This window comes from Plecotus auritus (assembly GCF_963455305.1).
Source record: "Plecotus auritus genome assembly, chromosome: 7".
NCBI lineage: Eukaryota > Metazoa > Chordata > Mammalia > Chiroptera > Vespertilionidae > Plecotus > Plecotus auritus.
In genome coordinates, this window is record NC_137774.1 from 48,762,929 (window position 1) to 48,787,284 (window position 24,356).

The 24,356-nt window shown below is 40.2% G+C and overlaps 1 protein-coding gene across 7 annotated transcripts in view; it reads left to right on the plus strand.

The window, feature by feature from the left end:
- Positions 1 to 4,528: 4,528 nt before the first annotated feature.
- MAP2K4 (mitogen-activated protein kinase kinase 4) overlaps positions 4,529 to 24,356 on the plus strand; it is a 108,642-nt gene continuing 88,814 nt past the window's right edge. For 2 of the 7 annotated variants that reach the window (XM_080678090.1, XM_080678092.1), the window contains exon 1: positions 4,567 to 4,739. In XM_080678090.1, coding sequence (XP_080534216.1) covers positions 4,628 to 4,739 — 112 coding nt within the window. In that variant the 5' untranslated portion in view covers positions 4,567 to 4,627. Of the gene's footprint in view, positions 4,740 to 16,653; positions 16,720 to 24,356 lie in introns of all 7 variants that reach the window. The other 5 variants (XM_080678091.1, XM_080678093.1, XM_080678088.1 and 2 more) reach the window with 5 other exon arrangements.

Consider the following 24,356-nt stretch of genomic DNA (forward strand, 5'->3'; position numbering starts at 1 on the left):
AGTCAATCATGCTGCATTTTCTCCTCCCCCTGCCAAAGACATGCCCACTGTTTTCTTTTTTCCAATTTAGTGCCTTTAAAAAATTAGTGAGAACAGGTAAACAGAATACAGAATATGAGGACAGGCTGTAGGCATAGTTTTAACAGATGAGAACCATATCTTCTCTTTGATAGCATAAACCAGTCAAACTTCCTACCTGCCCTTTATTTTCAATTAAATGCAATGTTCAACCTATTTCCAGAAACCTGCCCAGCGTGTAGCCCTCTGCCTAGAGAGGCAAAAGCAGTCATTGCACGGCCTGGTCTTGAGCCCTCAGTGATTTGGGAATGGACAGAAGATGGATTGTGCTCAAAGCCCACTGCTGAGCACTTACAGGAATACCTGATGATTGTTCCAGCCAAATGGAAGTGTCTGACCTTTCTTGTTATCTTCTCAGATGCTGAAATTGGGATCTTAAGGTGAAATCCAGTTGTAACCTACTTTTAATTTATTTGGAACATGAATTGAAAATGTCTTCTTGCCCTAGTCCATTTGGCTCAGTGGATAGAGCATTGGCCTGAGGACTGAAGGGTCCTGGGTTCTATTCCTGTCAAGGGCACATGTGTGGGTTGCAGGCTCGATCCCCAGTAGACGGCATGCAGGAGACAGCTGATCAATGATTCTCTCTCATCATTGATGTTTCTCTCTCTCTCTCTCTCTCTCTCTCTCTCTCTCTCTCTCTCCCTCCTCTCTGAAATCAATAAAAATATATATTTTTTTTAAAAAGAAAAATGTCTTCTTAATCTAACCACTGAGACAGATGTATCAAAAAGAACCAGCAAGCTAGATTTCTAAACTGAGGTGCTCTAAGCAGGGGAAATACAGATGTTACTCTCTTCTCCATCCTCTGTCAGGGCAGGACACTGATCTTGCCATCAATTATTCATATCAATGGTCTTAACCTGTTATTCCCATCCTCTAGTCCATTGGTTCTCAACCTTTCTAATGCCACGACCCTTTAATACAGTTCCTCATGTTGTGGTGACCCCCAACCATAAAATTATTTTCGTTGCTACTTCATAACTGTAATTTTGCTACTGTTAATGAATCGTAATGTAAATATCTGTGTTTTCTGATGGTCTTAGGCTCTACAGCAGCGGTTCTCAACCTGTGGGTCGCGACCCACAGGTTGAGAACTCCCAGCAGGGTCGCCTAAGACCATCTGAAAATACAGATATTTACATTACGATTCATTAACAGTAGCAAAATTACAGTTATGAAGTAGCAACGAAAATAATTTTATGGCTGGGGGTCACCACAACATGAGGAACTGTATTAAAGTGTTGCGGCATTAGAAAGGTTGAGAACCACTGCTAGTGGGAAGGAAAGTCACTACATGATAGAGCCAAGAATTTTAAGCTCATTTGGGGATTTTCCTAAGGAGCTCTTATAAATGTGAATTTGCTGGTTACTGATACACATTACCTAATTGCCTTTCCTTCTCCCCAAAGATTATGCCAATTGCTATTATTATTATTAAAAAGGCTATAGTTCTTTTAAGCCATTCATTTTTTTTGAACCATTTGTGAATTAGGTAGGGCTGCCATAACAAAGTACCACAGACTGGGTGGGTTAAACAACAGAAATTCATTTTCTCACAGACCTGAAGGATGGAAGTCTGAGGTAAAGGTGTCGGTGGGGCTGGTTTCTTCTGAGGCCTCTCTCCTTGTAGATGGCCTCTTCTCCCTGTGTCCTCACACAGTCTTCCCTCTGTGTGTTTGTCTGTGTCTTAGTCTCCTTATAAGAACATCAGTCTTATTGGAATGGGGTCCACTCATATGAGCTCAATTATCTCTTTAAAGGTCTTATTTCCAAATATAAGAACTTTCTGAGGTATTGGGAGTTACGATGTCAACATACAAATATTTGGGGAACACAATTCAGTCTATAACAAACCATAGAATACTTAAGGAAAAAACTTCATAAAACCATAAGAAAAATATGAGCAAAGCAAAAATATGAAAATGTAAAAATCTCATAACTTCATCAGTTTGAACAAATCAAGGTCCTTTCTTATTTTGCTCATTGATGGTTCTTTTTCCTGACTCTTATCCATCAGTTTACAATGCAAACATCAATGCAAGTGTTCTGTCAGTGTTTTTTTTTTATATATATATATATTTTAAATATATTTTATTGATTTTTTTTTTTTTTTTTTTTACAAAGAGAGGAAGGGAGAGGGGTAGAGAGTCAGAAACATTGATGAGAGAGAAACATCAATCAGCCGCCTCCTGCACACCCCCCACTGGGGATGTGCCCACAACCAAGGTACAAACCCTTGACCGGAATCGAACCTGGGACCCTTCAGTCTGCAGGCCGATGCTCTATCCACTGAGCCAAACCGGTCAGGGCAAGTATATATATTTTTAATGATTTCAGAGAGGAAAGGTGAGGGAGAGAGAGAGATAGAGACATCAATGATGTCAGAGAATCATTGATTGGCTGCCTCTTGCAAGCTCCCTACTGAGGACTGAGTCTGCAGCCCAGGCATGTGCCCTGACTGGGAATTGAACCATGACCTCCTGGTTCATAGGTAAACACTCAACCACTGAGCCACTCCAGCCGAACTGGGTTTTGTCACAAACCCAGCATTAGGTATTATTAAATAAAAAAATCCAAATTAGTTATATATCACTCTTTTAATTTTCCTGAATGAATGTCCTAGGTTGAATGCTTTCCTTAAGTTTATTGGTTATATATATTTTTCTTATTTAAGTTTATTTAACTATATCAGGTTTTTCTTACTTTATTAAATTCCGTTTGAGCAAATTTAAGTGTAACCTATACATAGTCGAAAACAATATTGGAAAACTATATGTTTAAGAAAATTTTTTTCTGGTAGTTGCCTAATCTGTACTATTGCTTCTAGGATTTCTAGTAAAGAATCAGTAAGTTTTTATTAAAGAAATATGTATAATTCGAAAAGGGGGCTTGTAGCACTTTATATAGGCTGTGAATATGTCAATTGTCCACATCAAAGAATGGGGTGGGATTTGGAACTGGAAACAAGAAATGAAAACACACACACATACAACAGTGACATTTAGACAACAGGAACTGATGGGGAACCCTACTGGCAGATACTGGAATAAAGTGTCAGAAAATTGTTCAAATTGAACTATTTGGCATCTGGTTATCCTGGAACTGGAGCTTAGTGATGACAAGATCCTGCACTTGGTTCATTTGCCAGCAAACTAAGGGGCTACTAATGCCTTTTCCCAGTATGCCAAAGTGTGGAAATGCAAGGTGTGTGTAACTCTATTTTTATGCATTAATCTTTTCTAATCTTTGGCAAGCTGTGTTGATCTTTTGAAAGAAGAATTTCATTTGATTATTGATGGTAACTCCTCCAGGCACTAAAAAGTAAACCCCAAAGAAAAGAAAGCCACCTACCCATCGTTACCAACAGGGGAGACTAGTAGGGAGCCAGGGTGTCTCCTTTTCTTTTGTCATGTGTTATGTCTCTTCTATCAGCACTAGGCAGATTATGCAGATAGAAAATTTAGTCTGTACTCTGCGCTGAACCGTCTGAATGGGAAACTTCCCTTTCTGGTTCTGGTAAAATTTCCCCTTGATGGACTCCACATTTAGGATTCCCCAGGACCAACAAGAGCAAGGTGGGCTACTGACTCCTTAGATGGGGATTTGGCCATTTTTATAATGACTTGGATTTGGACATATTGTTCAGTCAGCGAAACCCTCTGAGGAGAGTGGCAGGTGAGAATGTAAAGGCTCTCCATTTAAGGATACCTACCTGCTCTCACCTTCAATTTGTCTTTATTGCTCCTATCTGTAGCCACTGCCAGCATCTGAGCAATGAAGTTGATGGCTGAGGTTGGGTTTGGAACAAGAAAGCAGGCTCTTTTGATTGAGGACACATTTCCAACGTGCTATGAGGAAGTCCGAGCACAGGTAATGTCTGGGTGGAAGGAGGTTGGAGAAGGAGATCCTGGTATATATGTATATTACCTGGGGATATTATTAAATTGTAGATTCTGATTCAGTAGTTTTGGGATGGATGAGTTTGGGAACCCCATCTCCCACCAAAAAAGGCAAAGAGAGGGTGGGGTGCTAAGTAGAGCTTAACAGGAGCTTCAGATGGAACCAGAGGTAGAACCAACTCCCCTATGGAAAGTCCCTGTAATCGCTTAGACAAGCAGCATGACCCCTGGGGTCGCCCCTGGGGTCCCTTTCAGCTTTACCATTCTGATTTTGGGTTCTGAAATCTAACAAGTGGGTTCTTAAACTTCTGGGGTCACAGACCTCTGCGGGAATGATGCAAGCTAGGTCCCCTCTTATTCCCCCAAATGCACACACACACTCCTCATTCAGCAAACCGCTTTAGGCACCGCAGGCGGTCCCGCAGCCAGAGCGCAGAACTTCTGCCCGCCCCCCTTTCGGGTCGCACCCGCGACCTGGGCGGTTCCAGGGCTCAGCATCTGGCGCGGCTTCGCGTCAGCTCGGGCGTGGGCGTGGTCACAGCGGTCGGGGGCGGGGCCACGGGCGGAGGCCGCGCCCCTCGCCGAGAAGAGGCCGAGCTTGCTGCATTGCAGCCGCCGCGGCGCCGCTCGGCTCCTCACTCCCAACAATGGCGGCTCCGAGCCCGAGCGGCGGCGGCTCCGGGGGTGGCAGCGGCAGCGGCTCCCCGGGCCCCGTGGGGTCCCCGTCGCCGGGCCACCCGGCCGTGAGCAGCATGCAGGGTAAGGAGCGTGGCAGCGCCGAAACCCCGGCTCCCCGGCGCGGCCGTCGGCGGCGTCGCGGCCTGTCGCCCCGCGCGGACGCCCCCCGACCCGCAGGGGCAGCCCCCGGAGCCGCCGCGCCGGCCCTCCGCCCACCTCCACGGCTTCCCGCGCCAGGCCTGCCGCTTCGGCTCGGCCGGGATCCGGCTTGGGCTCGCGCAGGCCCCGGCCGCGGCCTCCGCCCGAGCTCGGCCCTGGGCCTGCCCGGCGCCCCCGCGGTCCCCGGCCCACCTGGCGGGAGCGCCCCGCCACGGCGGCTTACCTGGCGCGCCCCGCCCGCCTGCCCCGGACGCGGGCTGGGGCTGTGGCGGCGGGGGCGGCGGGGCCTGGCTCTGCTCCCGGGGCGCCCAGGTAGGTGGTGGCGGCGGCGTCCCTGCCCGCGCCCTCGGCCCTCGGCCCGCTCCCTTGCTTGGTCCCGCCGCCGCCCGGCCTCGCGCAGGGCCATCTTGGTTCCCTTCGGCCACAGCTGCAGCCGGACCCGGGTTGACCTCCGGGCTCCGCGGTCCTGTCGGACCTGCGTTTCCAAACTTCTGAAGGGTTTCTGCGAGCTGGGAGGAGTGGGGGTTGCTCGGGCCTGTGCCACCTGGAAGGTAGTGAGACAGCCATTGGCCTGGTAGCAGCCATTTATTCTGGCCCAGGGATCCCTGTGTGAGCATTGCATGCAGAAAAAAATAAGGAGTGGATTCGGTTAATGGAGAGATACAGGAAATAGGAAGGCAGGGGTCAAGGTGGCACTGTGTAGTGTCTGGACATCTGAGGAAGCCCACCTAATTAATGGCTTTTCCCACTGGAAATGCTTATTAGCTATGTGTGGCTCTTGACAGCGGTCCTGTGAAAATACCAGGCCCCAGCCCATGAGGGACCATTTCCTTGAGTTTACTGGGGAATTTCGAGGAGCAATGCTATTTTTAAAAGGGAATCTCAGAAATCTCTTGACAACTTTAGCAAACTGCTTAGCTAAATTATTAGCAGAATCAGTTGGAGTGCTCTTGGTAGTGTGACCATAGTTATTCTTTGATTAAAATCTCCCTAAAGGGCTCCTTCTGGGTCACTCTTAACTGTGTGTCTAGTTAAGTTCAGCATTTATTGAATATTTCATGTTTATGAGAACGTGTGTGATTCAGGCAGAGACAGGTTTATATTCATTTTTATAATCCTGTCACCCTCCCCATGAGGTGATTTTAATATACATAAAGAACAGTGATAGATATATAGAGAGGATGATGTCAGAGCTCAGGGCACTTTCTGTGCAGGCCCTCAGGTAATTAGTTAAGATTGAATTAGTTATTGGATGCCACTGTGTTGCAAATCACGGCATACAGTTGAAACACAATTTGGGTTTCCTGATCTTACAGCTTTTCAGTCTAGTTGTTGGTGGGAGATGAAACAGCAAAACGACAATTTAGTATTGTATTGCTTATCCAAAATGGGTGACATAAAAATAATGTGATTTTGGGGGGTGGTGGTTTGTTTTTTTTGGGTGGGGGGAGTAAGGAGGTTGACCTGTCTCATGTTGGAGAAGAGAGTTGCAATTCTCAGCAGAAAGAACCATTTGTGTGAGGTTTCCAAAGTGGGAAAGAGCTTGGAAGAGTCTAGGAATTAAAAGGAAGTCATTGCATTGAGGTATTATTCTGATGCTCTCCATTCTTCCTTCCCCAACTCTGTTTGTATACTAGTAAGCTAAACTTTTTAATAAGCTGAACTCACTTTAAAAGGGAGGAGGCTTCAAACTTTTCCTTTAATTATTGATGAATTTTCTTTTATCAGTACTGTGTGTAGGCTTGATTGATCCAGGGACCTGTTATGTCAGTTCTTGATTATTATTACCTCTTTGATTATTCAGAATGAAGAGAAGTGCTTGAAATTCTCAGGATGTTGTGTAGCTGAGTTCAGGTTATAAAACATGAGCTTAAGCAGCAATTTAGGATCTCTCTTTTTTGTTTGTTTTGTAATATTAAAGCCTATCCTCCAAAGTTCATCTACCAAAGACCTTTAGCTTTAGATCAAACTTCACAGAGAAGGTCCCTAAAAGATGTTTGTTGTATTTACACCCCCTTCCCACAGTTTGCTTCTATTTGCCTCCCAAATATTACTTTTCAGGGAGTTGTTATGGAAGACATTTCGTATAACAGATATTGGAGGTCCTTTTGTGTGATAAGCACTGCATGGGGCACTGGATAACCCTGCACACCTTTTCCCAGCTTGGACCATACGTGATGTTTGTGACTCAGGAGTGGTCCAAGTGGTCCGGGTTAAGAAGTATTATTTGCTTTTTTTTTTTTTTTAAACATATGTATATTTTTATTGATTTCAGAGAGAGAAAAGGCGAGGGAGAAATAGAAATATCAATGATGAGAGAAAATCATTGACCGGCGGCTGCCTCTTACATGCCTCTATTGGAGATTGAGCCCCAACCCAAGCATGCCCCAACCGGGAATCATGAACTCCTGGTTTATGGGTCAACCCTCAACCACTTGAGCACACCAGCCAGGCTGGGAAGTATTGTTTTCTTAATATCATAATTCTTAAGAGCCAGAGCTCTGGAGTCCTGGATTTGAATCCCATATCAGGACTTCAGATATTTGAGACCGTGGGCAAGATATAACCTCTTCAAGCCACAGTTTCTCAATTGGAAAGTAGGATTAATGCTTACCTCACTGGTACTCTGAGAATACATATAAATATAAGCATGGGACTGGCATATAATAAGGGTGCTTGCTAGACATGTTAGCTATCATCATTGGTAAAAGCAACAATACTTTTGTTTATAATGGTCTCATTAATGGTCTCTTTCATTATTAATAGACGAGTCCCTAACCGCTCATGATCCACTCACAGTTTCTTCAGCTTCATTATTAATGGGTTCTATCCTCCTTTCTAACCTGTTGATTTCCATTTTTTCATTATTGAGCATTCCCCCTCAGAATATGCTGGATGAACCTTTATTCTACCTGTGTTCAGGTAACTGTTCTGCCATATACAAGCTCTGTGACCTTAGGGAAATTACCCACATTTTCTGAACTGAGTATTTCATCTGTTAAAATAGGGATAATACCTACCTTATAGGGCTATCATGAGAATCACATTAGAGTAATGCATGTGAAAGTGCTTTGAAAATAGTAAGTATATAAGAATTGTTATCAGTGATGATAACCTGCTCTAGTTACTAGTCACTTAAAATGTAATAGATTTAGAAGATCTTATAAACACAAGAGGTTAAATTTATTATAGAAGAAAAAGCAGGGAAATATAAAACTAAGAAATGTCAATTTTTTAAAACTTAAAAAATTGCTTAGAGTCAATAATTGATTCTGAAAAACATGGAGGCATTTGTAAAGTACTTGTTATAGGAAATACAGAATATGTTGTAGGTGCCTCTGATTCTCTTAATATGCTGGTTTAAATAGTTATTCTTTTTTTCTTGTTACGTTTCAAATATAGATGTGTAACAAAACATATGGACATTTTATAAATGTCATCTGAACATATAAATATCAGTTGAAGTAACAATATGATAGTGAGATTCTACTTTTAAAAAACATAAAACTTTCATGTGTAATGAAGCATATCTGTTAAGAAAAAGTGAATATTTAAAATCAATATGCTTTTTCTTACAATAATATTGGAATATATACAATATGTATGAGATGCCCTATGTGTGATACTATTGGACTATCCACCATTTAGTCTGTGGTTTTCAAAAACCACAGAAGGGTGTCTTTATTTTAATTTTAAAGAACTGAATTGTGAAAAACAAACAAACAATTGTGTGGACATTGGTTATACATAGTTCTAAATCCTAGAATTGCTTGCCTTTCTCTGTGTTTCATACTATTTCTTTTACCATTTATTTGCTATAACCTGATACCATTCCAGCTCAGAAAATTAGTTCCCTTTGAAAGCACATATTGCATTACTCTGTGTTCCCTTAAAAATGAGAGCAACCCTAGTGTTCACTTTTTTTTTCTCACTTGAGGATATGTTTATTGATTTTTAGAGAGAGAGGAGAGGGAGAGAGGGAGGGAGGGAGAGAGAAAGAAAGAGAGCAAAAAACATTGATGTGAGAGTGAAACATTGATCAGTTGCTTCTTGTACTTGCTCCAACTAGAGATTGAACCAGAAACCTAGGTATGTGCCCTGATAGGGAATTGAATTCACCATTGTTTGGTGTATGGGACAACACTCAAACCAATTGAGCCACCTGGCCAGGGTCCTAGTGTTTAAAATTAAAAAGTAGAAAAATATGTTGCTTTTAGTATACTTCTTTTATAACATTTCGCTTTAATGTATCTTATCACTGTGAATTTATGCTGAAAGTTGTTGAAGGTGAGATATTAATTAATCCTGTATTTTGAGTCATGTGTTCTTTTTTCGTGAAGTTCTTTCTTTTTTAAAAAACATATTTTTATTGATTTCAGAGAGGAAGGGAGAGGGAGAGAGAGATAGAAACATCAGTGATGAGAGAGAATCATTGATCGCCTGCCGCCTGCACGGATCAAGCCCGCAACCTGGTCATGTGCCCTTGACCGGAATTGAACCCTGGACCTTTCAGTCCGCAGGCTGACGCTCTGTCCACTGAGCCAAACCGGCTAGGGCAGTGGTCGGCAAACTCAGAGTGGCAAACTGCGGCTTGCGAGCTGCATGTGGCTCACGAGCCGCAGTTTGACGACCACTGGGCTAGGGCATTGTGAAGTTCTCTTTTTAAAGTTATGTTTCTTTTACCTAATTTGAGAAGGTGGATTGATTTGGGCCCATAGAATTTTCCTTATTTTTCGGGGTCTGGAAATCATAATTAACTCAATCATGCATAATCCAGGTCAACCTCTTTTTCAGTCTCCCTCTCTGGAAGATAGAGATGGCCCAAATGATACAACCTCTGAAACTTTAATTCAGACTTGGAATGGGAAACTAATAGTTAAGAAAGCTCTTTTTCTCTATCCTTACTTAATTTGATGCTCAGATGCATCTGTTAAAGGGTAGTTGGGCATAGTCTTGCATAGATCAGGGAACTGACTTTTAAGTTAAGTAATTTGCTCTAGTAGAGGTGGGTTTAGCCCACTTGTATGACTGGTAGCTATTGCTTTTCTTACTACTCTATTACATAGGTTCACATGGTTCTCTGAGCTCTCTTTAAGTTATTATTTTTTTTTTAATTATTTATTGATTTCAGAGAGGAAGGGAGAGGGAGAGAGAGATGGAAACATCAGTGATGAGAGAGAATCATTGATTGGCTGCCTCCTGCACACTCACCACTGGGGATCAAGTCCGCAACCTGGGCACATGCCCTTAACTGGAATCGAACCCAGGACCCTTCAGCCTGCAGGCCGACGCTCCGTCCACTGAGCCAAACCATCTAGGGCTCATTTTAACTGTTTAGAGCTGAGAGAAGACTCTTTGCCAGAAGTGATGCAGATTCTGGAATAGAAGGGAAAGATCACTTTAGGTTTCAGTTGGGGGTGGAACTCTAAGCGTTCAGCCACACTTGAGTTGATTTTGGAGCTGTGGTGCTTCCTGATGCTCCTGTATGAACCAGATGTGAACTTGTTGGAGGGTTTCCAGTTGCATTTTGAATTTGGAGGCATTTTGACTGGGAATTCACAAGTAAGTAGAAAACTTTAATTAGGCCTTGAGGCCCAAGAGGTCAGTGTAGAAATGAAAGGTAATAGAACTCTTTGAGCACTATATATAACATGTAAAAGAAATCCATTTAGCATAAGAGTTAATAACATACGTTACCATCCTGGATAAGTCTGCCATCTGCTTATGGGCATGGGTTAACTTCTAGCCCTTCATCTCCAACTCCAGAAAGTCTTCATGTATCTCTTCATACTTTTAGGTTTGGGAATTAATGGATACTTATAGACAGGATTCAAGGGCAAGGAGCGATAAGATTGGCCTAACTTTGCTATACAGTGAAAGGGAGCGTTTGCCAGTAGTTAAACAGAACTCAAGTTGGACCTTTTGAAAGAAGATAGCAGTCACAGCTTAATTCTTGAGGATCAATACATCATTCTCACCACAGGGAAAGATGATTGAAGTGGATACCACAGTAGTTTTTTTCATACCATATTTCATCTTACCAAAAATCACTCCAAATTTTAAAAAGGAGAAACAAGGTAAGTGTTGCCAGAGATAGCTCTGCTATGTATTTGACATGCCTGTGTCTGTTCATTGCCTGGCTTTGCTAAAAAATAAAGACATTAAGTGGTTCCCCTAATGTTTGCCAGTATCCCTGATATTTGGTTTAGGTTCCTGTCAGGGAACCTGGGGAAGTATCTCCTTTTTGGAGTTGTTAGAGTCCTCAGGACACCAGACAGTGTCTAGGAAGGGCTGTAGCAGGAATGTAGAGAGCCCTGGCTGAGTGGCTCAGTTGGTTGGAACGTTGTCTGTTATACCAAAAGGTAGGGGTTTGATTCTAGGTTATGGCACATACCAGTTTTCATTCTGGTTGTGGCTCGTACAGGAGGCAACCAATGATGTTTCACTCACACATTGATGTCCTCTCCCCTCCCCCCTCCTCTCTCTCTCTCAAAAAAATCCTCGAGTGAGGAAAAAAAAATATTAAAAAAAAAGAAAGAAAAAGTGTAGAGAGTGGTTTGGGGATCCCCATGCTCTCCAGAGTTCTTCCTTTTTAACTGTCTTAAGTTGACTGGGAATGTAAGGAGGGGGAGAGACTGGCTTTGTGTAGATTAAGCTGGTCTGGTAGGAAAGGTGCCACAATCATTGCTCACCTGAGGGAGAGGCCAGGAATTGTAATGACTATGATAATATTAACCTGCTTTATTCCAGGCTCTGTGTTGGACATTTTAGATATATTGCCTTCCTTAATCATCACAAACCACATTTGTGTAGTACTTTTCTATTTTACAGATGAGAGAATTGAGGCTTATAGAGGTTAGATACTCTCCGTGGGTGTCCTAGGCTTCACTGAAAAGGCTTGAGGTCCTCACTGGGTAGCTCAGTTGGTTAGAGCGTTGTCCTGAGATGCTAAGGTTCTGGGTTCGATCCAAGGTCAGGGCACATACAAAAATCAACCAGTGAGTGCATAAAAAAGTGGAACAACAAATTGATGTTTCTCTTTCCCTTCTCTCTAAAAAAAATCAATTAAAAAGAAAAGAAAAGGGTTGAGATGATAATATAGCATTAAAGTTACATAACCAGAGTAAGTCACTGGCTACAGGGAGGAAAAAGAACTGGCATATTTGACTAATATTTATAAAATCATGAATGGTTCTGGATGATGCAGACAATCTAGAGTTACTAAATTAAGGTGACTTCCTTTTAAGTTTGAGAGAGGTACAAGGAAAGTTAAAGAAATAACACAGCAGGAAATAAATCGTGTGGGGCTCATTCTAAGTACCACGGAAGCAGACATTTTGGACAAGCTTAGATAAATTCTTAGCTGAATGATATACTCAGTGATTTTGCAGTTTAAGACACATGCCAACATTTTGAGGTTGAAGCTTTAATGCAGCAAACAACTAGACTTTTCATGTTTGTGTCAGAAGGAAGACTTGGTGGATTGGTCTCTGGGCACGACCCAGTAAGTCAGCTCTGATTTTTTTACATTAGTGTGGGCTTATTCTGCGTTTACAATCCATTTTCAGTAGTGCCAAAATCCAGGATGTCCAGGGAACCATAAGGAACTACTGAGAAGATGAAAAACCACTTATGCCCCTGCTTTGCATCTCAACCCAGAGGAAGGGGAACGGGGGTAATTGCAACACCCCATGAGGATAATTACTCAAGCAAAATTAGGTGTTCACACACTGTTTTCAAATTCTGAGATAATATTATGATTTAAGTTCATACTTGTAACTAGAACCCTGGTCTCCTGGAATTCTTCATTTCATTTTCTGCTTTATCAAACACTGTTTGCCTTTATTTTTGTATATGCTTACACCCATCCTAAACAGCCTTGTAAGCCAATATGGGCAATCTCACTTTACTTGGTAAATACAGTCAATTGTAGGTTTCAAGGTATGGCCAAGTTAAGGGCTCTCAAGATAGGTAAGAGGGTGAGAATGAGGGGAAAACATGGGAAAAATGCTGGTAGAGGCCTAATGACAAAAAACGGGGGGAAAAGCCCCACATAGCTTTATTTCTTTTATAGGCATACTAGCTAGCACTCTGCCCAATACATCATTTTTTTTAATCCTCACCTGAGGATATTTTTTTTTGGCATGTGTGTCATTTTTCTTTAATTGATTCTAGAAAGAGAAGAAGGGAGGGGGAGACAGAGAGGGAGGGAGGGAGAGAGAGAGAGAGAGGAAGAAACATCAATTGGTTGTCTCCTGCACACACCCCTACCAGGGATCAAACCTACAACCTGGATATAGTGCCCTGACTGGGAATCAAACCTGAGACTCTTCAGTGCATGGGATGATGCTCTAACCAACTGAGCCCACTGGCCAGGGTTGCCCAATACATCTTGATTTAATGAAAATAAACTTGCCTGGAGCCAGAAAAAATGAGACTCAAATTTGAAGGAGAGGATCGTGTGAAGTTAAGTCCCAGGGTACTGGTAACAACAGGATAAAAAAGAGTAAGGCATCTAAGACTTCAAGAAATCACTGGTTATTAGCAACAGATTCAGCTGATATTTAGTACTTCTGGAGATGTGGGGACTTGAAGAATGTGAATGGAAAGATGGCATTTAGAAAAAATTTTTGATACCAGGAGACCTAAAAAATCGAACATCTGTGAATGAGTGTTAATGGACTAATTGTAGCATAGCCACAAAGTTGTTTTATAAAATTGAGGCTAGTGAAAGGTTTCCTCAGCATTACTTTCCTACCCCATCTTTCTCTTTACAAGAGTGCTGGTTGTCCCCTACAGCCCTCTCTGTCCTTTGTGTGTGATGAGGTAGGAGAGCTATTTGGTACTTTCCAAATCTGTACTACAAGCACCAACTTTCTGATCTCTGCAGGTGCTTTTTCATATATACATAAAATCTCTTTATGTATATAGTCATATAGAGAGTCTGTATATACATAGTCTTTTAGAGGTCTAGAAAGATTTAGCTACATAGCTTTTAATCTGATTTAATTGATAAGATTAAATGGAATTCCAAGGAAAAGGTGAGCTGTTATGTTCCATTTAGTTTAGCCCTTGCCTGCCTGGTGGACTGTGGGTCAGTTAGCAGTTGAAGTTTTTTCTGAGTGAGAAGTAATGCAGACATGGATGTTGGGATAAGGCTAAGAGTCCATTTACCAGGTTACTTCATCCATAATTAAGTAAAAAGAGCAAGTCTAGTTATGCTTTGAGAATTTCACCCCCTTCCGTTTTAGCTACTTGCATTGTTTCTGTACTGGCAGAACTTTACATTTTGAGAATTTTTAAGAACTTAAAAAGGTGGGCTTAGTCCGACCCGTTGTGGGTCAGTGGTTGAGCATTGACCCATGAGCTCCAAGCTCGGTTTGATTCCTGGTCAGGGCACATGCCCAGGTTGCGGGTTCAATCCCCAGTAGGGGGTGTGCAGGGGGCAGCCTATCGATAATTCTGTCTCATTGATGTTTCTAGCTCTCCTCCCTCTCTAAAATCAGTAAAAGCATATTTATATATATATATAAAAAAAGAGAATGAGGAGCATGGATTCCTCTTATTCCCAATTCATTATTTTAAAAAAGTGGGTTTAACTTTTAAGTGTTAGAGCAGTAATTGGTGACATTTTAACATCCTCAGTTACATACACCTTTAAAATTATTTATTCTGCTTTATTCTGTCACTTATTTTTATATAACCATATGTATAGATCCAACTCATTCTTTTTATTATTGTCTTTAATCCTCATCCGATGATATTTTTTCCATTGATTTTAGAGAGAGTGGAAGGGAGGGGGAGAGACAGAGAGAGAGAAACATTGATGCGAGAGATACACATCGATTGGTTGCCTCCTGCAGGTGCCCCCCGACCAGGGCTGGGATCAGCCTGTAACCAAGGTATGTGCCCCTGACTGGAATGGAATCAAACCTGCGGACTCTTCAGTATGTGGGCCAATGCTCTATCCACTGAGCCAAACCGGCTAGGGTCCAACTCAATCTTTTCATACTTTTCAAATTCTTGTTCCTTTCCCTATTCATATGGTTGTTTTATTTGCCTTTTTTTCTCACCTTTTGTTTTTGCTGCCTAGCAGCAACTGTTGACTGTTTAGAGCTAAAAAGAGAAGAGTAACTATTGCTTTAAAATTGTTTCAGTGTTTCATCAGTTTCGTCTCCAGGAAAACAGGTGCAGTTTCTCTTCCTTCTAGTTGGAGAAGGTGGGCAACCCACTTCTGAGCTGTGGCTCAGGCTCCTCTGCGCTTGATCCCACTGCTGCTTCCAGAAAGCCAGTTCCTTTTCCTCCTGCCTTGTTTGTGCTCTGCTCATTTATTCAGGAGGCTGGCTGACTTTCAGTTTCTTAGGTTTATAAGACCCATGGATCTTTGATTTTTTTCCTTTCTGAAGTCTTGCTGCTGCTCATCTGGTTAAGGTGTCACATACTGAGCTTCAGTGGTAGTGTCTGTGCCCTGCCTCCAGATTTGCCCCCCGTACTTTCTGTCCCATGAAGTCTCCATTCCCACTTCCTCCTGTGTTGCCATTTGTGCCGTTAGGCAGTAAGCAGTGGGTAACTTTTGTGCACCAAAGTACCTTCCTGTCAAAGTAGCTACACACCTAGCATTTTTCAGGTTTTCTACATTATCTTTTTGGAATCCCAAGCACTTTCATAACTAGATGGGAAAGACTACTTACACATATTTTTCCTTTAGATCTGGTTCCTTTTCCTATAAGTTTTGACTGAGTTTGTATAAATACAAGCTTGAGTGATACTCCTTCTAAATTTACTTTCCCTGTTTTGTCTCCCAAAAGCAGTAATAAACACAGGCATAGGTAGACTACTAAGAAAACCAGCTATTCACCCAATGAACTAAGTGGGGTGAAAAAATTATTTGAAATGGCTATTTTTTAACTTTTAATTTTTTAATATTGATTTTTAGAGAGAGATGAAGGGAGAAGGGGAGAGAGACAGAAACATCAATGAGAGAGAAACATCGATTGGCCGCCTTCCTGCAAGCCCCCAGTGGGTTTGAGCCCGCAACCTGGGCATGTGCCCTAACCAGGAATTGAACCAGCAACCTCTTGGTTCATGGAACGCTGCTCAACCAACTGAGCCACACTGCTGGGTAGAGAAGGCGTTTATTTAAAACAGCTTATTTGAACTGGGTGTATTTTACAAAAAAATTATATTTTTATACACTGTATGCATAAGGTACAACTAGATTCAATTGGTTTTGGAAAATGTGTTCATGTTTCTAAGGAGAAGTCACAGGTTTTTTTCTTATAACTAACTTCCTACTCTCTTATTCCTAGGGACATGGTCTCTCTTTAAATCAGACCTACTCTAGAGAATTTCAGCACCTCTGAAATAGTTCATTGTCTTGTCATTTATAGGTAGCTAATTGGCTAGAAAATGTTTAGGTTTCACAATTTATGAACCACTAAAGTTTTTGAATCAGGTAGTAATTAATCATGAGCAGTTCTAAGTCAGTAATTTGAATTAATAAAATTGTAATATTCTGAATTTACAGAATGAAAGAATTGACAGATCTATCTTAAAAAATACTCTTAGCTTCCAAGGGTTAATAGCTATTCTTTTTATTGAATAAATCTGAAAAATAAAGGTAAAGACAATGTAACTCTTATAATTTAAACTTGATTTCAGTTCTATAATAAAGTACATCTACATCAGAAAAAGCTGAATTATTGAAGAATCGTGTTATAGTTACATCTGTGATGGTGGGGGTTATGTGATTTGAACTGTTCTTAAATTAGTTTTATTCAAAATGTAATATAAAAATGCAATGTCATGTTCTAATTTTGGTTTGTTTGATTTACAGTAAATGAACTGGAACTTATCTCTTTTACTTTAGGCTTTCAGATAAACTTCTGTGAAAAGGCACAAAGTAAGCTATACATTTTATGATACTATGCTACTTATTTCTTTCATATCCATCTTGGTATTGGGAATGTGTCTACTATTGTTTAACTAACCAGCCATGGCAATTTTACATTAAAAGAGCTTCCATTTTTCATTCTTTTTCCAAATGTAAAAAAAATTGTTATGTTCTTATTTTCGTTTGAAATTGAAATAGAATATATACATATTAGGAATTCAAATGTATATGGGTATAGAAAGATTTATGTATATATTGTGTGTGTGTGTGTATGTGTATATATATGTACATACATATACACATATATATAGTCCCAAAAATGTATACACACACTTTGAATAATTATAAAGGCAGTGTTTATTAACACACATTTCATTTTAAAAATTGAGCTATCAGCTATTAAAAATTTGTATACATTTTTAGTGGACACCCTGTATATTCAGATGTATATAGGTATAGAAAGATATGCTAGCTTTAGAAACGTGTGTGGGTATAGAAAGGTATATATAGGTGTTCATGTGTAGATAGTTTTAGGAGGATATACACAGGTATTTGGACGTAACTATAATTTATGTTATATTAATTAGGTCACAAGTTGAGGAAAGTTCACTTTTAAATTTGCATTGCAAAAAGTATATAACTATCAAAGTTCTCATGCTTTAAAATGAATTTATTTAAACCATACATTTAATGCATTTTATTATTTTTTCTTTAAAACAAAGCTTGTTCTTCCTCCTGCCTCTCCCATCCCCCAAAATAGACTAGTGTTTTATATCCTTACACTAGTCTTCATAGACTACAGAATATTGTTTCTATTAAAAAGCAACATTTATAAAGCTAAAACAAATGCATTTTAAGCTTAAATATCACTGTATAAAATTCAGTTTAAAAAATCCCAACTCAAGGAGACTATTCTCCAGTTAACATAAAAATATCAAAATAAAATGTAACTAGTTTCACCTGCTTATTTATTCATAGAGTGGGGAAGACTGATCACTTTTTTTTTTTTTAAAGTGTCTTTGCTTTACTCCTCCCCAACTCCCTCAATATATTTTTATTGATTTCAGAGAGTAAGGGAGAGGGGGAGAGAGATAGAGATAGAGATAGAGATAGAAACATCAATGCTGAGAGAGAATCATTGATCGGCTGCCTTCTGCATGCCCCCACTGAGGATCAAGCACACAATCTAGGCATGTGCCCTGACTGGGAATTGAACCCGTGACCTCCTGGTTCAGATGCCCAACAACTGAGTCAGCTGGCCTGGTGACCACTTTTCTATATATATTATTCCTTTCCTCTCCTAGCCTATCTATACTAATAAAAGGGTAATATGCAAATTGGTCAGGACACCCTCACAGTAACGACCGAACAGCAGGCTGGCAGGGGGGTTAGTGAGGGACGACCAAAGACTGAACAGCAGGCTGCGTGGGGCGACCAGGTTGGCGGGGGGGCAGTTAGGGGTGACCAGGCAGGCAGGCAGGTGAGTGATTAGGAGCCAGCGGTCCAGGATTGTGAGTCGGACATCCCCTGAGGGGTTCCGGATTGGAGAAGGTGTAGACTGGGCTGAGGGGACCCACCTTCCCCCCCCCCTCCCCGGGTGCATGAATTTTGTGCACCAGGCCTCTAGTTGAAATATAATTGACAGTTAACATTGTGTAAGCTTAATGTGTACAGTGTGTTGATTTGACACACACATATTATGAAATGATAATAACAGTAGGGTTAGTCAACACTTCCATCACCTCACATAATTAATTTTTGTGTGAACATTTAAGATTATTCTTTTAAATATATAATATATATATATCTTAAAATATATTTTTATTGCTTCAGAGAGGGAGAGAGAGAGATAGAAATATCAATGATGAGAGTCATTGATCGGCTTCCTCCTACATGCCCCCCACCAGGGACCTAGCCCGCAACCCAGGCATGTGCCCTTGACCAGAATCGAACCTGGGACTCTTCAGTCCATAGGCTGAGGCTCTATCCACTGAGCCAAACCGGCTAGGGCTATAATATATTCTTACCTATAGTTAGCATGCTGTACATTTTAAATCCCCTGATATGTATTATTCTTAAATTCAAAGGGAACAAGTTTAACCTGAAGAAAACATTTCTGTTTTTAAATTTTCTGATGGAATCAAATGCTTAATTTCTTTCAGTTGAACACTGTGACTTCCTTTGAAATGTAGTTAGCAAAGATTTATTTCTTGAGTGGTTCACCAATGATATAAATATATAATGAGTAATAGAGTGGGGTACCTATGCCCTGGGATAATTTTTAAAAAATTGGCCCATTATTATCATCCTTTTCTTACCTTAAAATAATAATAGTGTATAGCCTTGGCTGGGTAGCTCAGCTGGTTAGAGCATTGCCCCATAGGCAAAGTTGTGGGTTTGATCCCTGGTTGGGCAAACGCACATACAAGAAGCAACTAGTGAATGTATAAATAAGTGGAACAACAAATCAATCAGTCTCGTTCTCTCTCAAATCAATCAATAAAAAAAAAATAATAGTGTATAATATCCTTCCCATAATGAACATACATATATAATGTATATGTAATGAAGTTACAACTTCTGTTTTATGCTTTTTTTTTTTAAATCCTCACCTGGGATATTTTTTCATTGAGTTTTAGAGAGAATGGATGAGAGAGGGAAAGACAGACAGAAATATCAATGTGAGAGAAACACATCGATTGGTTGCCTCCTGCATGAGCCCTAGCCAGGGCCCGGGTTGGGGAGGATCCCGCAACTGAGGTATGTGCCCTTTACTGGAATCGAACCTGGAACCCTCTGTTTGCAAGCTGATGCTCTATCCACTGAGCCAAATTGGCCAGGGCTGTTTTATGCTATCTTTTAATTTTAACATAAGATAATTTTTAGCTTTCATTTACCTTTTAATATAAAATATTTCTTTTTAATAATATAACTTTTAGTTTTTATATATTGACATAAAATCTAAACAAAAATGCCAACAATTTTAAAATTTAAAACTGCATTCACATTGTTGCTCTTTTTTTCTTAGTTCCTATTGTGGGCATAAAACAAGAGAAACATTGATTTTATTAAGTTTAAAATATGTACACATTGTCTATAAATAGCTTTGTAGGTAGATTAAAAATGCCGTTAGGTTGTTTAAATGGTCCTGTCTCTTTCCCATTGTTATAGGAATGATACGTTTGCAGCGTTGCCTACTTTAATACACAGGGAAGAATCTAACACAGGAGCACATATATTTCCACTTTGGGTTGCCTTCACTACCATGTCATACTGTGACTACTTTCTCACATGTCTCTCTTTATTTCTCCCTCTCTGGGAGGTCCTCTTCATTATTTTCCAGCTTTTGGGATTCAAGACAGTTTTATACATTCATTCACAAAGCACATATTGGACACCTAGGTACCATAAAGTGAGGAAGATTATTGGTACAGAAATGAATAGAATTGGTGCCTGCCTTTAGTGGACTCACTCGAGTGGATCCTGGTTGGTTGTTCAGTGCTTCGCTACTGATGCTGCATTGATAGTACCTAGGCCCTGAGTGAGGCGGTGTGGGAGCAGCTGTGTGCTGGGCACCTTGGCTCCTGCTCTTCTCTCATGAGTGAGGACAAGCCTGAGGGCGCTGTGGGTCTCCCGATAGCTGCTTTCCTGATTGGAGACCATGGCTCAGACCCAACAGTGGGCCTGCCCTGCTGTGGAGTTAGCAGAGCCGTCTGCGCTGGCTGGGATTTCAGTGGAAGACTCTAGAAAAGGGAGCACACGTATAAGAAAGGGTTGGAGTTGCTTTGTTGGTAGGGATGGCTAGCTCAAAGTTGACAGCATTTATTTTTGCACTATTGGTACCTATATTTTAGGATAAGTTTTCAGTTGTTTACACATATTAACACTTTTCCCCCCAAACTGGTCTTGTGATTGATATGACTTAAAAGTTAAAAACTGCAATTTTGTAATGTTTGCAGACATTCAGTCTTCCAGTTTGCTCTGGAATATAGACATTAACTTTACCTTAAAAGTAGTCACTCATTTCTATAAAAATAGAGGGTTTGAAATGACCAAAGCAGTGTTTTCTCACCTCTTAGGGCATACTGTAGTATCAGAATCTCCAGTTTTATTTTAAGGGTGTTTTAAGATTATCAGAAAAACTTATATCTACTTCATTAAAAATAATTACACAGGGTGGGCAAAAGTAAGTTTACAGTTGTATATGGAAGATAATAAACTGTTTTGCATACTCACAGCTATAAACCCATTTTTGTCCCACCCTTATATCATACAGCAGTTGTAGGAGGGAATGGGGCAAAAGAGTTCAAAATTAGATATTGTTAAAAGTCCAATAAGTTTGACTACTGCTGCTTTAAATCCTCAGTTCTCCATCACAAATCAAAGAGACTTGTAAGATAATTCTGATGACTAATGGAAGCTCTGAAGGTTTAATTTTTTCCATTGTTTGACTTTCACATAGTTTTTGTTTTTTATATTGCTCATCACTATTGCCTGTTATAAGTTAGTGGAGTTTTATTGGAGATGTGTGTGTACCAATAGGTATTTACACACACAAGCAAATAGTGTGAGATTACATATATAATTTTGGAACCAGATTTTTATAGAAATTCAATAAAAATCCACTTTGTACCTCATGTTCTTCCTTACCAATTATAGTTTGTGCATTTATTTGCTTTTTGGTTTCATAAATATATATATTTAAGAATATATTTAAGATGATAAGTAATAAAGTTATAATTATTATTATTTTAAAATCTTTATTGTTGGAAAGTATTACGTATGTTCCCTTTTTCCCCCATTGACCTCTTCTAGCCCTCCCCCACCCTTCACCCCAGGCCTTCATCACCCTACTGTCTGGTCCATGGGTTATGCATATATGCGTAAGTTCTTTGGTTGATCTCTCATCCACCCACCCTCCCCCTCTTTCCCTCTGTGGTTCAACAGTCTGATCCATGCTTCTGTTACTCTGGATCTATTTTGTTCATCAGTTAAAGTTATAATTATTTAAAAAACATTGTATTTCTTTTAACACTGTTGGGTCATTGAGATTTTTCTGAAGTCTGAATGTAAAACATCTTAAGGGAAAACATTCTTTACGATGTAGAGCTACATTTAGAAGGTTGATTAAGTAATCATTTATCATTTGAAGATGATAATTTTGTATTTGTAAAGAGTTTATGTGATTTATGGCCAAGTTTGAATGATTATATCTCTGGTTTTAATGAGCTAACTTATAAACACTATTCTTGAGAATATGATTTAATTTGCTTTATAAAACCAATTTTTTGAAGTGGGTTGTAGATTTGCCTAGAAACAAAGTTTTTGAGAAATTATTTTATAAATGTCAAATTTACCTGAGTTGTATCAGCAGTCTGATTTTTTATTCAGGTGGAAATTGTGACCCATTAATCTTCCAGGGGCATTGGGCTTCTCCTCAGAAAATGCCTGACAAGCCTGTGCTGATGCAAGTGAGCGCAGGTAGCAGTTTGGCAGCCCTCTGTTGATCAGTTTTCACACAAGCGTTCTTGTAGCCCTTTCCCTTCTGTACTGCAGTGTATTTTTAGCCCTCAGCTGAAGAGTTCTTGAGTGCTAAAAACAAGTTTGGATAGTGTTGACTTTCTGTAGCTTTGCCTTTTGCACTTTTAGTAGCTTTAAAAACTTTTAGTGGCTTTAAACAATTGTTTTACTTGGAGATGTTTGCATAGCAGTGGGGTCTTTATTTAGAAAGTGATATGCTCTAGAGGAAATTTGATTGCAAATAGTGACTGCTTTTGCACACTGCACATCCGAGTATTTGGGGAAAAAATGGAGGTATCCTAATGACAGGTTCTCATTTCATTGTGAAACTATTCTTTCAGGTTGAGTATCCCTAATTGTTTTTAAATTGGTAATAATAAAAAGGAAATAATAAAGAGGAAGAAGGATGTTTCTTGAATCTTTATAGAAATTCGAGTATGTCACTAATAAGTTTACTGACTTGATAAGAAATGTCTGTAAAAGATGATATTGGGGGTTGGGGAAGAAAGGGATTCTCATGGAAGGTGACAGTAAGGTGGTGGGCACACAGTGCAGTATACAGATCTTGTAACATAGAAACCCATACCTGAAATCTGTATATATATGTCCATGTTGACCATTGTCACCCCAATCAATTTAATAAATAAATATTAAAAATAAAACATACTAAACATGCATTAAAAAAAAGATAATGTTTTGCTCAAGGGGGTATTTGACTTTTTTGGAGGTGGCATATAAAAAGCAGGGAAGGTAAGGAATAGAGGAGAGGGACAAACCACCCTGCATTTAAAGTGAAGAGCTTAGCCCTAGCCCAGTGGTCAGCAAACTCATTAGTCAACAGAGCCAAATATCAACAGTACAACGACTGAAATTTCTTTTGAGAGCCGAAAACCGACTTCTGCGCATGGGCCACGAAGTTTCAATCGCACTGTACGTGCGCGCCCGCATGTGGTATTTTGTGGAAGAGCCATACTCAAGGGGCCAAAGAGCTGCATGTGGCTCGCGAGCCACGGTTTGCCGACCATTGCCCTAGCCGGTTTTGCTCAGTGGATAGAGTGTTGGCCTGCAGACTGAAGGGTCCCAGGTTCGATTCTAGTCAAAGGTACATACCTTGGTTGCAGGCTCCCAGCCCTGTCAGGGGCATGCAGGAGGCAACCAATCTATATGTCTCTCTCACATCGGTGTTTCTCTCTGTGTTTCCCTCTCCCTTCCACTCTCTCTAAAAATCAATGGAAAAATATCCTTCGGTGAGTGTTAAAAAAAAAGAAGAGCTTAGGAAATTCAGCTGATTAAACTTCCACTTTCCTAGAAAAAGAATGACCACATTTGCTACTACTGGAGTGTTAACAAGGTTTATCTAAATTAATATAGATGCTGAAGTAAATTGAAAATGAGACTTTTGTGGGACTTGCCATAAGCCCAGCTAGCGTCCAGTATAGTCATCACTGTCTTTGTGGACCATGATGAACTGCCAGAGGAAAGTCCATTTGCTTGGAAACAGCTCTTATACTAATGAAAACGCAAGGATGGTAGTATCGGTATAGGCAGAGCTGAGATTTACTAATCCCTTTATACATTATGCCATCCCAAGGGGAATGTTGCCTAATTATCTCTTATCTTGGAGGTGGTAGAAACATTAATTTTTCCTAAAAAATGGGTGTGGTGCTAGAAGAAGGAAAGTTTCATTTCAAACAGCTATTGAAATCATTTGGAGAAGCTTAATGTGTGATGTTTTGAGTGATAAAAAAATTAGTAATGCACCCACATTGCAGAAAGTTTCCTTTCAGCTGCCAGTTGAACTTGACTCTTAACAATGAAGGGATATATGACAAGACTTCTGAGGTTGAACAGATATAGGGCAGAAATGATGTGGAAAGTTTCTGGAGAGTTTCCCAATTAAAGTGGATTTTAATTTAGCTTATAAATTTAGGGTGATAGTTTTCAAAAAAGGTGTAGTAAATGCTTGAATTCTCACTAAATGATTTTGAGTATTTTCAAAATCCAGTCACAAGTGTCTAGATGAAAAGATTAATACTAGACATGTTGGTGTTTATCTTCTCATTAGGTAGAATTAAGTGCACATTAATCAGAAATGAAAATCAGGTGTGTTCAAGCATATTCACTCC